Source organism: Platichthys flesus, chromosome 17 (assembly GCF_949316205.1).
Source record: "Platichthys flesus chromosome 17, fPlaFle2.1, whole genome shotgun sequence".
Taxonomy (NCBI): Eukaryota; Metazoa; Chordata; class Actinopteri; order Pleuronectiformes; family Pleuronectidae; genus Platichthys; species Platichthys flesus.
The window spans coordinates 178,903-195,334 of NC_084961.1; the positions used below are offsets into that span (position 1 = coordinate 178,903).

Genomic DNA, 16,432 nt, shown 5'->3' on the forward strand with positions numbered 1-16,432 from the left:
TCTCGAATCTCAAAACAGAAAAGAACAGTGGGGTTTTTTGGTGCCATTTAACCACAATGCATTGCTGCAATTCAAACAAGCAATATAAACATCATTCAAAAACATCAACATATAAAGCTTCAGTTTAATATAAAACATGTAAACAACATCATTTCATATTTTTTCAAAGTGAACACAGTGTGATGCTAAATTATTTCAGATAATCATATATAAACTGTGCACAAACTTTTAAAGGTTCAGTGTGTAAAATGTAGTGACATCTAGTGGTGAAGTGTCATGTTGCAGCTGAACCCCCCCCCCCCCATCCCCCCACCCCTTCCAATCATGAATTGGAACCTGTGGCAGCTTCAGTTTTCATAGAAACTGGACTACTGTAAAAAACATGGCTGCCTCCGTAGAGAGGACCGGCTCCTGATGTAAATATAAAGTAGTTCATTTAAAGTATTTGAATATAAAGTATTTATATATAAAGGCCCATTCTAGGCTGAAGAAAACAATTAGTAGACTTTAGGTGAAACAAGTGAAACATCAAAGGGTTTTTTTCTATTCAGGTTCTACAAACAGAAGCTTCCACCTGAATCTTACGCACTTGACCTTTAACTGAATAAAGACAAAGACGTAATTTCACCACAACACCGAACAATGAATCATGACCTTTGACCTCTGACAGTGTGGCTGTCGTTTTCTTTTTAACGTCATGGAAAAACTGATAAATATGAATATTTAACGTTAACGTACGAACACAAATAAATGGAGTCATTGTTATTTAGCTGATGTTTATCAGACGTCTGCGGCTCTTTTGTTGTTTTCATAAAATCAAGGTTACTGATACATTTTGATTTCTAATCAAGAGATGATCATTAATGTCGGACTGCAGTGTACAGTCATTTATTCGACAAACTTAGTTATTAGTTTTGTTTGAACAATTAGTTTTAGATATTTAAACTGACGGTTTTATTTGAAAACGACTACACAATTATGTGACGGATGTTTTAAGTGTAATTTATGTATTATAAATATTTGTTACTGTATTGAAGTTGATATTTAATAATTCCGTAGATTCCAACAACACGAAGATGTCATCACTTACGTCAGTGACACGTCGGCTAAGTTATGTTATTGTAATTTAATTATGTTATTGAAAGTGTCACAAAGTGACACTTTCACTTTGTTCTGTTTAATCTCTGATCTGCCGTTTATATCTGTAAAAAGTTATTTAATATCTTCAGGTACCTTCCATATTGGATTTGATTCAACTTGAAAATGAACGTTGTTCTCCGACTCCGTCACTGGAGTCAGGATTTCACTTTGTGCTTTTTGTTGAAGCTGGAGATTCACAGCGTGGAACAGAGGTTTCCTGTTTCAGCTCCGATTTGATGAACATGTAAACTCGTCTTCGTACATTATTGCTTATTTTCTCTTCTCTCCCTGAGTTTTAAAAAGTCTCGAGTTTAAAATATTGACAGTAAGTAGGAAGAAGATTTTTTAGGCTTCGACTAAATTGTAGATTTAGAATTTGAAAAAAATGTAAAAAAAAACAATAAGAGACAAAATAATAATTGGCAAATAATCGGGTGACAGATAATTAAGCTCTTATTGATCTGCATCAATTTTCAGTCTACCCATATGAAAAGACATTTACAGACACCCCCCCCCCCCCCCCCCCCCCAGGAGACATAGTGTTCTTCAGTGCTGTCATTGAAAAAGACTCATTGTAAAAATGTTGACATCCTTGTTAAGAAACATATTTTCATCTTTCACGTTCAACAAAGCGAGAGGAAAACATGCCGAAGCCTCGGAGCTGAGAGGTGACGCGTCTCCACAGAGTCCGAGTCGAGTGCATGCGGAGGATTAAAGTCTTCAACCTCCTGGGAAGAACTGTGGACGGCTGGTTTGAAAGAATCCACGTTTGCTGAAGTGTTTACGTGAATCCCACTGTCCTGCAGTAAAGAATGAAAAACTCCTGGATGTTTAAAACCATGTCTCCGATCTGTGCAAAAAGGTTTCAGCTTTCTGGAAAAGAGAAACCACTTGTCAAGGTGTCCCGGCCTCGTCCTCAGGGGACGTCGGTGAGGCCGGCGTGTCCTCGTCCTCGGCTGCAGAACTCGCCGTGGGCATCCCGGCCACCGCCGCTGTGGTCATCTTCTCGTAGGTCCTCCTACGCTGCCGCCGCAGCGTCTGGCTCTGCAGCTCCTTCACCTCCTGCAGCACCTCCTGAGCCTCTTTCCAAGATGACAGGGCCTCCTCCAGGAGCCGCTCTGCCTCCGCACGCCTCCTTTCCACCTCCAGCTCCTCCTCCTCCGCCAGCAGGAAGGGAGGTGAGGCTGGTGAAGATGGAGACAAACACTGTAGGTCAGACTCACAGAATCCAGAGAAGCTTGGGGAGTTCTTCTGACTCCCACAGGGCGACTCCTTGCTGCTGTCCAGACGAGGTGAGTCCGTTTCACTGCCTCGTGGTGAATCTGATCCTTTGACCCCTGAGGAGTCTGGTCCTCTCCTGCTCGGGGGGGAGTCGTCCCTGTTGGGACCAGAGGAGCTGGAGGAGCTCTTGAGATTTGGAGAACAAACTGCGTCGGAGCTCTTTGATCGTGGAGACTCTGTGGTCCTCAGTGGAGGTGCCTCCTTCAGTCGAGGGGACTCGTTGGCTTTCGCAGCAGGGGAACCGGATCCTCTCGAGCGAGGTGACTCCGCCCCTTTGCCGCGGTTCTTCTTGGCTTTGGATCGAGGAGACTCTCGTCCTCTCAGACGTGGAGAATCCTTTCCCCTGAGGCGAGGAGAGTCGCTGCTCCGGCTCCTCGGAGAACCTGAGGACTTGCTGAAGAGGACAACAGCAGTTAAACATTGACCCTGTTTGTTCATACATATCATGATATAATAATGACCTGTTAATGAACTGACCTGGAGTGAGGAGAGTCCGAGCCCCTGAGGTGATGGAGTCGAGGGGAGTCGACGCCCTTCAGGCCTCGCTCCCGCTCTGCTTTGGCTTTTTGAAGTTCCTGTCAATCAAGACACTCAGTTTAAGTCTTTACTGTTTTCTATCGTACAAGAGACGAATCGATAGGATTCATAGATGAAGCCGTCGCACCTGCAGTCTCATCTCCTCCAGCAGCTCCTGAGCTCTTTGCATCCTCTGAGCAATGAGGCCCTGCAGCTGACCGGCCGGCGGCACAGAGGCCCCGCCCCCGGCCTCCTCCTCAGTGGGACAACGACGAAGAGCGGACCGCAGCTCTGAGCGGATCCTCGCCGGTCTGAAGAGGGGGGGGGACTTATTTAAACTTAGAACCAAGACTGGACTTTAGAGTAAATTTCAGTGCATTCACTTGTCACATGTATTCGAGCTGTGGGTTCGTTACTCGAGCCCCAGAACCTTCAACATTTTGATCCATTAACAGATCATCACAGAGCTTGAGATTCAGAAAGGTCCGTCACTTCAGTTCCTCTTCTTTCGGATTCCTGAAGTGTGCAGCCGATGGATAATCCCTGACTTTGTTGTGCAGGGTGTCTGGGATCAGCCCGGCGACCAGAACTCCAGGTCCAAGTGAAAGAGAAGCTGGGTCGGTCCCACCACACGAGGGACGACACCATGAGCCGTGAGTCGGAGGCCACGCCCAGACGCAGACATAGAAGGAAGCTACAGACACAGACCCTGTGATGAGTTGTGTGTTGTGTTACCTGGAGGAGAGGACCTCATCCATGGAGGCACAGCGACTCCGGCCCTGCATGCTGAGCTTCTTTCCGGGTTGTGGAGTTCGAGTCTGAGCCTGAAAGGAAACGGTCAGTGTGTGTCGGCCGATTCTTCTACAACCAAATAAATCTCAGGTGAAAAAATGTGTATTTGTGAAAAAATCTAAATTCAGCAAAAAACAACAATAACACATTTGTGAGAGCGTTGTGTTAAGATTCCGGGTTCGGTGAAGTTCAACAGTCGTTGGCTAACGTTAGTGTTTCAGATGCTCGTGGGTTCAGTCAGAGAAGTTCAGGTCTCAGAGTGGTGCATTAGGATCTTTGAGGTTCAGTTGACCCACCTGCACCTGCTGGGTCTTCTGGACCGTGGAGGCCTCCAGGTGGGACTGTCTGCCCCAGGACCACTCACTACCTCTGGGAAGACTGCCAGTCTTCACCTTGGGTTCCTTGGAGGTCACCCTGAGTTTTGAGACATCGGTGCCGGCCCGCTGACGACCCCCGACCCCCCGAGATCCTACAACCTGTCCCCCCATCTGCAGGTCGACCCGAAAGTTCTGCCAGGATTCCTTCGAGTTGCCATCGTAGTCCGGGGAGAAACCGTCCTCCTCAGCCACCAGGTCGAGGGTCAGCATGCCATGGGAGGAGGTGGAGGCCTGGGGCGAGGGGTTCAAGGACAACATGGCTGAATGAAGATATGATTGTTGTGTATTAAGAGACTATTGAAGAACGAGAATGAGAAATCCCAGTACCACGGCCAGGAGGTGTCCTCTGGTCGGCAGCCGACGCCCATGAGGGATCTTTGCTCGGTCTCTGGTGAGATGAGCCAGTGCACTGGTCTCCTCGATGCTCACCTGGACTCACACACAAAGACCCATCAGCGCCACAACACACTCATCAACAGTGCCCCTGTACTGACCAGTATCAAGCTGTATTAACAGGACACACTAATAATCAATAAACCAATGTTCAGGTCTTAGAAAAGGAGATTTACTGAAGTCCACATGTTAGGTACCTGGTCTAGAACTCGGTTCTTAGCGGTGATGACGGCCACGTTGAGGACGTGGACCCACGAGTCCTTCTCTTCAGGACTCACTGCCAGGAACACCAGGTTAGGAACCTGCAGAGACACAAAGACAAGTCCTCCCATCTGTCCAGCTGGTCCCATCGAGAGACACAGACGTGTTCATATCTACAGACGTGTTCATATCTACAGACAAGACGTGTTCATATCTACAGACGTGTTCATTTCTACAGACGTGTTCATTTCTACAGACGTGTTCATATCTACAGACAAGACGTGTTCATATCTACAGACGTGTTAATTTCTACAGATGTGTTCATATCTACAGACAAGACGTGTTCATATCTACAGACGTGTACATATCTACAGACGTATTCATATCTACAGACGTGTTCATATCTACTGACGTGTTCATATCTACTGACGTGTTCATATCTACTGACGGGATGAGGAACATTGGTCTGTAATAAAGTGCAGCTGACATGTGAAGGGATTATTTGTCTGTAACTCGTCCTCTGACAGACTAATGGGATTCTGTGGATTACAGTTTTTCAGAGGAGGGAAATGAGAGCTCAGCCAATCACAGCAGCTGAGACGGGGGGGGGGCGGGGGGGTGAGGTTAAATCTGATCCACCATTCCTGAGACGCATGTAGGAGGTTATCCACCAATAGGGGGGCAGTTCGAGTCGGGGGAGGGAGGGGGTGTAATCTCTGAGCAGAGGACGAGAGGATGAAGAGAAATAAAGAGAGAAAGAGAGTTTGATCCTGGAGCTAGAATCTCTCACCATGACCATCTGATTAATATTTAACTGTTCAGAATGTTCTATGACTCAACGTGGGTTAGGGGTTAGGGGTTAGTGGTTAGGGGTTAGGGTTAGGGGGTTAGCGTTAGGGGTTAGGGTTAGGGGTTAGTGGTTAGTGGTTAGGGGTTAGGGTTAGGGGGTTAGTGGTTAGTGGTTAGGGGTTAGGGTTAGGGGGTTAGTGTTTAGGGGTTAGGGGTTAGGGGTTAGTATCTAGGGTTTAGTGGTTAGGGTTAGGGGTTAGGGTTAGTGGTTAGGGGTTAGGTAGTTAGCGTTAGGGGTTAGGGTTAGGGGTTAGTGGTTAGTGGTTAGGGGTTAGGGTTAGGTGGTTAGTGGTTAGGGGTTAGGGGTTAGGGTTAGGGGGTTAGTGGTTAGTGGTTAGGGGTTAGGGTTAGGGGGTTAGTGGTTAGGGGTTAGGGGTTAGGGGTTAGTGTCTAGGGTTAAGTGGTTAGGGTTAGGGGTTAGGGTTAGTGGTTAGGGGTTAGGGGTTAGTGTCTAGGGTTTAGTGGTTAGGGTTAGGGGTTAGGTTTAGTGGTTAGTGGTTAGGGGTTAGGGGTTAGGGGTTAGTGTCTAGGGTTTAGTGGTTAGGGGTTAGGGGTTAGGGGTTAGGGGTTAGTGGTAAGGGTTAGTGTCTAGGGTTTAGTGGTTAGGGGTTAGGGGTTAGGGTTAGTGGTTAGTGGTTAGGGGTTAGGGGTTAGTGGTAAGGGTTAGTGTCTAGGGTTTAGTGGTTAGGGTTAGGGGTTAGGGTTAGTGGGTAGGAGTTAGGGGTTAGTGGTTAGGGTTAGGGGTTAGGGGTTAGGGTTAGGGGGTGAGGGTCCTGCTGACTCACCGTGTTGCCTGGCCGGCGGCAGCGCAGCAGCGTGAAGCGACTGTGGTTCTTCTTGCTGCGACTCTTTGTTTTCCTCAGCTCCTCCGAACGCTCGTAATCAGCCAGGTCGAACACTTCCTGTGCTTTACGCTCGTCCTTCACCTGAAGAAGAAAACACGTCATCACTGCTTCTGACCCTTCAGATCCAGCATCTCCTCCCAGAGACACATGAACATCTGTCACTAACATCTGCATCCACATCACACATCACCTGAGTTTACTACACAACAGGATTTCATAAAACAAGTTTCAACACAAGAAATGATAAACATCAGAAAACCACAACAAATCCTGAACAACAGAGAAACTCCACACCAGCATGCACACGTGACACACACACACACACACACACACACACAGTCACACACACACACACACACACACACACACACACACACACACACACACACAGTCACACACACACACACACACACACACACACACACAGACAGTCACACACCGACTGAGGTTGAAACATTCATCACATGGAACAAATGTGTGTGTGTGTGTGTGTGTGTGTGTGATTGTGTGCGTGTGTGTCACGTGTGCATGCTGGTGTGGAACATTCATCAATATCACTGAGGATATGATCGATAGGATGTGTGAACACACAAACAGCATCAGAGTAACACACGTGTTGAAGGGTCATTTGTCTGATGACAATAAAATATAATCTACACATATAATGATATGAATAAATATTTAGATATAAATTGATATAATCTTTTTATTAATGTGATCTCACATTTAGAGAGAGGAGCTCTCTAGTGTCTCTTCCTCACGTCAGACAACCTTCGTCTGTGACTCTTCATCATGTTTCTCTCTTACAGTGGGGGGAGGGGCGGGGGGGCACTCAATTACAGTGTAATGTCAATATCATATAAAATAGTCAACTTTCTTTTTACTTTTTCAAATTAAACCTATGAAGCCTCATCATCTATAAATACTATGATCAACACATCTGCACTTTATTTATTCACGTGACATAATTCAAAGTAGTGTAGTAATGTGGAGTACTTAAATACTGTAGTACTGTAGTAATGTGGAGTACTTTAATACTGTAGTAGTTTAGTACTGTTGTACTGTAGTAGTGTAGTAATGTGGAGTACTTTAATACTGTAGTACTGTAGTAATGTGGAGTACTTTAATACTATTGTAGTGTAGTAATATGGAGTACTTTAATACTGTAGTAGTGTAGTACTGTAGTTCTGTAGTAATGTGGAGTACTTAAATACTGTAGCACTGTAGTATTGTGGAGTACTTTAATACTGTCGTACTGTAGTAATGTGGAGTACTTTAATACTGTAGTACTGTAGTAATGTGGAGTACTTTAATACTGTAGTACTTTAATACTGTAGTACTGTAGTAATGTGGAGTACTTTAATACTGTAGTACTTTAATACTGTAGTACTGTAGTAATGTGGAGTATTTTAATACTGTAGTTGTGTAGTAATATGAAGTACTTTAATACTGTAGTAGTGTAGTACTATAGTACTGTAATAATGTGGAGTACTTTGATACTGTAGTAGTGTAGTACTGTGCCTGAAGGTGCTGAAGCTGTTAGTAATCCCATCCTGATCCATGTTCACCAGATGAAGCTGCACTAAGTGGCTGCTGGTCCAGATGCTGACAGCTGTGTCAGAAGTTTCATCAGCAAGTTCCAGGACTGAGACCGAGCGCTGGAGATCTGGAGTCCTGGTGACTCGTTGACTCACCTCCTTGTCAGAGATGTAGAGGTGGTCTCCTCTCAGAACAACGTATCGGTTCCTCCACAGTTCTCTGAAGATTCCTCGACCGCAGAACTTCCTGATCCAGCCGACCTTCTCCAGCTGCTGGGCCGCCGGCTGACCCGAGTCCTGAACGCCCTGAAGCACAGGAGAGCAGGAGTCAGAGGGACGGACACTCAAAGACAAACAGAGAAGAAGAAGAACCAGATGAGGACAGGAACCGAGACAAACCTGCAGCCACTTCCTGTCCATCAGGAGGTTTCACAGATAATACTGGATACAGAAACATCAGGGAAGGAAGGAGGGTTTTCAGGGGCCTTCGGGGGCATTCAGGGGCCCCAGTTTAAACAGACCTGGAGGGCCCGACAGTTAACGTCCCTGCGGACTGAATGAAGAGGAGTGGGGGGGTGGAGCCTGGCCGAGAGCTCAAGGACACGCCCATATTCACCTGTTGCTTTATGGTCTGTTTGACTCTAAATGATCATCAGCTGTTTGAAGAAGACGTGAAACTAGAGACTGAGACAGAAACTAATGTTTACTGACGTTAGAAAGAGAGAAGTCACTTTCTATAGGAGCTACCAGAGGAGGCGCCCCCTGCTGGTCACACACAGAACCTTCTGTCACCTCCTCATTGGCTTCACTTTCTCCTCTAGTGGTCTTCCCCGAGTCACTGAGGCAGCGAAGCCTCCTTCAGGGAGGAAGTAGTGAATCTGACCTGAGATCAGTCAGCTGTGACCTCACGCAGACGAGGACAAATGATTGGACAGCGAGTCACACGTCACAATCTAAACAGCCAACCAGATTGTTTCCTTCAGTAACTCATTTCACCTTAGTCTGAATTCGTATTTATTTATCCTGATTCAGATAAAGAGTTAAAATAAATAAACATATAAATAATATTAATAACGATAATGTTAATAATTATATCAACATTAAAATAATAATAATAAACAGATACTACTTTGATCATATTCAAGTGGAGGAGGAGAGGAGAGGAGGAGAGGAGGAGGAGGAGGAGAGGAGGGGAGAGGAGGAGGAGAGGAGGAGGAGGAGTGGGTGCTACAGCCTGATGATGGAGGTGAGGAACTCATGAACGTCTCTTACTCTCCTGCTCTGGCTGCTTTTCTTCATCCTTCCTCTGGTTCTCTCACCAAACTCACACCGACCGGGAGGATGTGCCCGCTGGATCCTTGAGTCGGTCCCGGTGGATCCTGGTGTCGGTCCCGGTGTCGGTGCCCGGTGGATCCTGGTGTCGGTCCCGGTGTCGGTGCCCGGTGGATCCTTGAAACGGTTCCCGTAGATCCTGGTGCCGGTCCCGGTGGAGCCTGGAGTCGATCCCGGTCCCGTAGATCCTTGAGTCGGTGCCCGGTTCCTCTTCTTCTTCAGCTCCTCTGTTTTCTAAACCGAGGCAGCATCCTCCTGGTGCGTGTGCCCGTGGAGGCAGATGCTCTCGCTCGTGAACGCGCTGTGAAACGCACGATAGCCTATATCCAGCACAAAGAGCCCGACAGCGCCCCCTGCTGACACACAATCATCTCGACCTCTTTTCTAATACTTCATTACGAATTATGTCAGTCAACAATTTAATTTATTGCCTCAATTGTTTTTTAAATGTTCTGTGTTTATACAGAATATATATTTACTGATAGATTATCTGTGGGCAGCTCCAGTATCTCAGATTAATCCTGGGATCGAATCACCGACCCTCTGGTTAGAAGACGCCCGCTCGACCCCTCAGCCACAGCCCCCCCCCCCCCAGCCTCATTTCAGCAAGAGAACCAAACTCTTATTTACAGAAACAATAAATGATGTTTATTCAGTCAAACAAAAGAAATTAAATTTAAATTATATCTTAGTTTGATATTTGACCAAAACTGTAGTTAGGGTCAGGTTAGGTAAGATTGTTCACTGGAGATTATAATTTATTTTCTTTACTTTAAATAAAAGAAAAAACACGGATAAAAGTTTATCTTCTGTGCCAAACTATAGAGCGACCTCTAACCTGTTTCTTGACCTCTGACCCTGACTGTGTGTAACTTTATTTCTTTCCTTCTGGAGCTGAAACCAGTGACAATGAGAACAAACAGAATAGTTGAGGCAAACCGAGCGAGGTCAGAGGTCAGAGGTCAGTCATCAGCTTCAGTGGAACATGATGCTTCACTGATGAGACAACAGTTCCTCCTGCTGGTGAACATCTCACAGTTTGAACTTTGTTTAAATTCAGCTCTGAAGTTTCCCTTTATTAAATTGATAAATAATGAACTGATAAATGAAGCCTCCCGGTGACCTCTGACCTGAAGCCAGGACAGGAAGTGGATGTGTCAAAGTCTCTGAGAAATAAACTCAAATATATATAAAAAAAAAAAAAAAAAAAATATTGAATCAAATTTAATTTGGAGAAAATATTGAATCAATCACATGATGCAGTCATTTGTCACGTTTATGATTTATTTAGATTGTAATCTAAAAGTTTAACATTCAGACACGTTAAAGGGACATTTCACCAAATACACACAGAAAACCAGCAGAGTGTAAACACTGAGCCGGTTGTGTTGTTCCACACACGAACCTGCGATCCGGAGGAATCAGGTTCCTAATGTTCTGACCTCGCAATAAGCAACAACACAGACCCCTGTGTGTGTGTGTGTGTGTGTGTGTCTCAGTAGGATGAAACATGAGTCAGAGAGGAAATAACACCAGGATCTGTAACTCTTTCTTTAACATGATAAGATCAAATGTCTTTTAATTGATTTCATGATGAAAATAATGAGACTGATATGAACGTGTGTGTGTGTGTGTGTGTGTGTGTGTGTGTAAGTGTGTTTCTCAGCGTCTAGCGCCATGGCGACCACTTCCTTGTGGTCCATCGTGACCCATTGATGACATTACTTCCTCGAGGAAACTGAAAGAGAGAGAGAGAGATAAAGACAGCTGCACTGTGACTGAGGTGTGTGTGTGTGTGTGTGTGTGTCTGTGTGTGTGAGACCTCTTGGTGTTGTGGATGCTGCTGCCTCCGAGGACGATGCGGACTCCAGGTGAACTTCGGTTCATGTTGTAAACAGTCAGAGCTTCTTCATAAGTGGCTCCACCAATCAGGAACACGATGATGTCCTGAGGCCTGACACATACACACACACACACACACACACACACACACACACACACACACACACACACACACACACACACACACACACACACACACACACACACACACACACACACACACACACACACACACACACACACACACACACACACACACACACACACACACACACACACACACACACACACACACACGCTAAGGAGGATGCGCTGGTTACTATGCTTGTGTGTGTGTGTGTGTGTGTGTGTCTGTGTGTGTGTTACCTGTCCCTCAGTGTGTGTGTGTGTGTGTGTTACCTGTCCCTCAGTGTGTGTGTGTTTCCTGTCCCTCAGTGTGTGTGTGTGTGTGTGTGTGTTACCTGTCCCTCAGTGTGTGTGTGTGTGTTACCTGTCCCTCAGTGTGTGTGTGTGTGTTACCTGTCCCTCAGTGTGTGTGTGTGTGTGTTACCTGTCCCTCAGTGTGTGTGTGTGTGTGTGTGTGTGTGTTACCTGTCCCTCAGTGTGTGTGTGTTACCTGTCCCTCAGTGTGTGTGTGTGTGTGTTACCTGTCCCTCAGTGTGTGTGTGTGTGTGTTACCTGTCCCTCAGTGTGTGTGTGTGTGTGTGTGTGTTACCTGTCCCTCAGTGTGTGTGTGTGTGTGTTACCTGTCCCTCAGTGTGTGTGTGTGTGTGTTACCTGTCCCTCAGTGTGTGTGTGTGTGTGTGTTACCTGTCCCTCAGGCTGCTGGCTCCCAGGTATGGGAACTGACTGTCTTTGAGTCGACCTTTGATCAGCTGATCCAGAGTGTCATGAAGCAGCGGCTGGTGCTGAGAGTAGACGTTCTCCACACCCTGAAACACACACACACACACACACACACACACACACACACACACACACACACACACACACACACACACACACACACACACACACACACACACACACACACACACACACACACACACACACACACACACACACACACACACACACACACACACTGTTGACAGTGGTTGCTAAGGAGGATGAGGTGGTTGCTAAGCTCTGTGACTGTACCTTGAGTCCTTTGAAGAACTGTTTCGTCATGGCGACGGCGTCAGTCGCCATGATGAGGTCACTTCCTCTGACTCGTTTCCCTCCGTACTCAACCACAGACTGAACCATCTGTCAGTGGGGGGGAATCTTTTACTGATCAGTTTATAAAAACCAGAAGGCGCTGTGGACCAACTGTTAATGTGAAGATATCGTCCAATCAGGACGGAGCTTAGTAAGATGTTTACCCTGCGGTGGCGCTCGGACACGCCCCTCCTGCTCAGCTCGTCCATCAGCGCCGGCAGGACGCTGCTGCTGTGGCGCTCATACCTCAGAGCGTAGAGCATGACGAGGCGCACGGCGTCCAGCTCCGACAGGCGAGGACTCTGCAGCAGGCGCCGGACGCTCTGAAGAGAAGATCAGGTTCAAAGATCAGGTTCAAAGATCAGGTTCAAGGATCAGGTTCATAGATCAGGTTCATAGATCAGGTTCAAAGATCAGGTTCAAAGATCAGGTTCAAAGATCAGGTTCAAGGATCAGGTTCAAAGATCAGGTTCAAAGATCAGGTTCAAAGATCAGGTTCATAGATCAGGTTCATAGATCAGGTTCAAGGATCAGGTTCAAGGATCAGGTTCAAAGATCAGGTTCAAAGATCAGGTTCAAGGATCAGGTTCAAAGATCAGGTTCAAGGATCAGGTTCATAGATCAGGTTCATAGATCAGGTTCAAAGATCAGGTTCAAAGATCAGGTTCAAAGATCAGGTTCATAGATCAGGTTCAAAGATCAGGTTCAAAGATCAGGTTCAAAGATCAGGTTCATAGATCAGGTTCAAGGATCAGGTTCAAAGATCAGGTTCAAGGATCAGGTTCAAAGATCCGGTTCATAGATCAGGTTCATAGATCAGGTTCAAAGATCAGGTTCAAGGATCAGGTTCAAAGATCAGGTTCAAAGATCACGTGGCGTTAACGTGTTGTTTCAGTGCTAACCATGCTAACCCTCAGTTACCTGCTGAGCGTTGGAGTGGTCGTTCTGACAGGCCAGCTCCTGCTCCACCTCCGACACCTCCATCAGCTGACGCTCCGAAACCAGCCGAGACAACTCGCCCACCACCGTCACGTGCTTGGACACGGTGCCCGACATCTTCTTGAACTGAGGGTAGTTATCCACGAACGCCTGCGGAGAAGAACATCTGGTCAACGTCACATCTGGAGACGTTCAGACGCTGCTTCAATGTCCTGGTTCGATTTTCAAACTTTAAGCTTCTACATCACTGATGAGAGGCCGAGAGCTTCCTGTTAGGGACCGGGACACACAGTTAGGGACCCGGGACCCGCTGTTAGGGACGGGGACCCGCTGTCTGACCTTCATGTCGGAGATGGACTCCAGCCTCTGGTGTCCTTTAGGTCTCTTCTTCTGGAAATCCTCCATCAGGTTCTTGATGTTGGTGCCGATCTCTCCGAAGTTCAGATACAGGTTCTGACAGAGACACAACTTCATTAACAACCTGACACACGTGTCCACATACTTCTGGACAGATATAGCGTCTCTGTGTGTCCTTGCGGTCGGACTCACGTTGGCGTAGAACTCGTCGTTCTCCGCAGACAGAACCACCTCCTTCAGGTCTTTGCTGACCCCCGGGACTCTGGACAAGTCGATCCTGTTGTTGTTGAGACCGAGCAGCTCGTGGACCATCGCCTGGTACGTCCACTGTAACACAACAGAGACACACTGACGTGAACAGGAGATCTTTAACTTTCAAATGTGCTGATGTCGTGGCGTGGAGCCTGTGATTGGTCACCTGGTTGAGCAGCGGCGTGATGGCGTCGTCGCTCCGGTCGAGGATCAGCAGCAGAGGAGGAACCTCCGTCTTCCTGAAGTCAAACAGCTCGTACTCCTTTGTGATGATTTGCTGTCGGAGGTGAGAGAAGAAGAAGAAGAAGAAGAAGAAGAAGAAGAAGAAGAAGAAGAAAAAGTCTCTTCCTTTAGAACAGAATCTTTAAATCAGTTACTGTGTGTGTGTGTGTATGTGTGTGTGTGTGTGTGTGTGTGTGTGTGTGTGTGTGGCCATGGAACCTTGACGCTCTCTGCCAGGCGTTTGGACATGTCTGAGGACAGCTGGTAGCGGATCACGGGACACTTCTTTAGAGCAAGGAGGACGGACGTCAGACCCTGAGTACAGCGAGACAGCATGGACGACTCCCAGCTGCGACCCTAACACACACACACACACACGTTTACTGCACTTCCACACACACACTTCCACACACACACTTACACACAAACACACATAAACGCACACTCACCCTGGACACTCCGGGCAGGTTCAGTGAGAACAGATGTGGATTCACTGAGATGAAATCTCCATAGAACTCCTGCAGACACAGGAGATCCTGCAGTTTAACATACCTCAGGTCAACCCACACAGAGAAACGAGTGATCAGTGACCACTTGATAAACAGGTGGAGAAAGCACTGGGTGTACAACCGTCTGTTTTCTGATTCTGACTAGTTCCCACTGAAGGAAACTTCAGACTCAAACCAACACTGAGTTTGAACTTGGAGAGTTCCTCCCGTGGAACTCACCTGGACTTCAGCCACCACTTCCTGTTCGTCTGCTTCAGCAAGAGCTTTGATTTCACTCTTGCTGATCACATTACTGAAGTCTGAAACACACAAACACAAACACACACACTTCAATGTGTTGTAAACTAAATGACATGACTACTCTTGGATGTAAGTTTTACTATCACATTTATAAATAATCTACATTGAACATCGAGTGTGTTCAACCGGTCCTGGACCCTTCAGGACCGGGTCACCTGATGTCACGGGCCTCTCAGGAGGATCAGCTACTTACAGATGAAGTACACGCCGTACTTTGGTCTCCTCAGCTCCTGGATCAGATGTTCTACGTTCTCCTGCAGAAAGCATAGGTTAAAGATTTAGTCCTCGTCCCAGCGGACATGACATCACTCATCACAATGAATGACATCATCACAGGGAGGCGGAGCAGCTCTCGTACCTTGGTGGGTCTGAGGAAGCAGATGGCCTTCAGGTGTTTCATACTGTCTCTGTTCTGAGAGTCGATCCGTTCAAACAGGTAAACCTCCTTCTGCAGGATCTCAGACTGAGTGTACACCATGCTGACGATGCTGGTCTGTGACACACACACACATATATATATATATTAATATCCAGAGAGCTGCAGTCTTTTCCTACAGGCAGCAAACTAATATGAACATAAACTCATAAGCATTTTATTAGGAACACCTCAGCCAATCACATGGCAGCATTTCGGGGTATGAGGTCGCAGGTGAGGCGCTTCACTTCCGGTTGGAATCTCACACAGTGACGACATTTTTGCAGCCGCTGTGTGTTGACGTCAGGGGTCAGAGGTCAGACTGTTTCTGCAGAACCGACATGATTCTATGGAGTTGCTGCCAACAGTGGGGCCTGCAGGTGGCGCTATTCTCGGGCTCTTATTCATTGTTGGTTTCTAATGTTGTGTTGTTACTGATCATCACACTCGAGCTTCCAGAGGAGACTTCCTGTTCCTGGTCACATGGCAGTGAAGCAGGAAGTGTTCGGTGGGTGACTCACCGTCTCTCGGTCCATCAGCAGCACCTTCATCCCGGGGCCGCTGCTCTCCACCATCTTGGAGACGTACTGCTTCACCGCGAGACTCACGTTCATGGCGGCGGCTTCACGAAGCACCGACAGCTGCGGGTCAAGGTCCGGTTCGGTCCGGCTGTGTCCGGTCCGGGTCGGTCTGGTCCGGTCTGAGGTTTCTTGTAGTGTCGTTCACAACGAAAACAAGCTGCTGGTTGTTTCCGGGTCCATCACGTCCTGACGTCATATGCACGACACCAACGTCAGTACGTAGTAAGCGGTTTTTTGGTGTATTTCCTCATCATTTATTTTAACATATATTTGACATAAGTATAAAATACATTGTTACCAGAATGTACAAATACATATATATATTAAAAAAAGCTTATTATTATTATTATCAAGCGGTGGCGTGGCCTAGAGGATAGAGCCGGTTCGAATCCCACTCTATCCCATCTGCATGCCTAAGTGTCCTTGGCAAGATACTGAACCCCTAAATGGCCCCTCATAAATGCTGAGTGTTCTGAAAATGTAAGTCGCTTTGGATAAAAGCGTCAGCTAAATGACATGTAATAATAATAATAATAATAATATTATTAAAG

The 16,432-nt window shown here is 46.8% G+C and overlaps 2 protein-coding genes across 2 annotated transcripts; both read right to left on the reverse strand.

The window, feature by feature from the left end:
* Positions 1-1,675: 1,675 nt before the first annotated feature.
* Positions 1,676-9,571, reverse strand: plekho1a (pleckstrin homology domain containing, family O member 1a). Its single transcript, XM_062410076.1, has 10 exons — positions 9,205-9,571; positions 8,089-8,238; positions 6,335-6,475; positions 4,697-4,801; positions 4,434-4,535; positions 4,026-4,337; positions 3,673-3,761; positions 3,086-3,248; positions 2,899-2,996; positions 1,676-2,815 (listed from the first exon to the last, which is right to left on the reverse strand). The coding sequence occupies exons 1-10, from the start codon at positions 9,229-9,231 to the stop codon at positions 2,035-2,037; spliced, it is 1,968 nt and encodes a 655-aa protein (XP_062266060.1). The 5' UTR covers positions 9,232-9,571; the 3' UTR covers positions 1,676-2,034.
* Positions 9,572-10,530: 959 nt separating this feature from the next.
* vps45 (vacuolar protein sorting 45 homolog) lies at positions 10,531-16,067 on the reverse strand. Its single transcript, XM_062410042.1, has 15 exons — positions 15,822-16,067; positions 15,244-15,378; positions 15,079-15,139; positions 14,805-14,884; positions 14,526-14,594; positions 14,296-14,433; positions 14,021-14,131; positions 13,795-13,929; positions 13,585-13,698; positions 13,228-13,395; positions 12,471-12,629; positions 12,247-12,354; positions 11,917-12,038; positions 11,087-11,218; positions 10,531-11,002 (listed from the first exon to the last, which is right to left on the reverse strand). Exons 1-15 carry the CDS (start codon positions 15,912-15,914, stop codon positions 10,927-10,929), a joined length of 1,701 nt encoding a protein of 566 aa, XP_062266026.1. The 5' UTR covers positions 15,915-16,067; the 3' UTR covers positions 10,531-10,926.
* Positions 16,068-16,432: the final 365 nt, after the last annotated feature.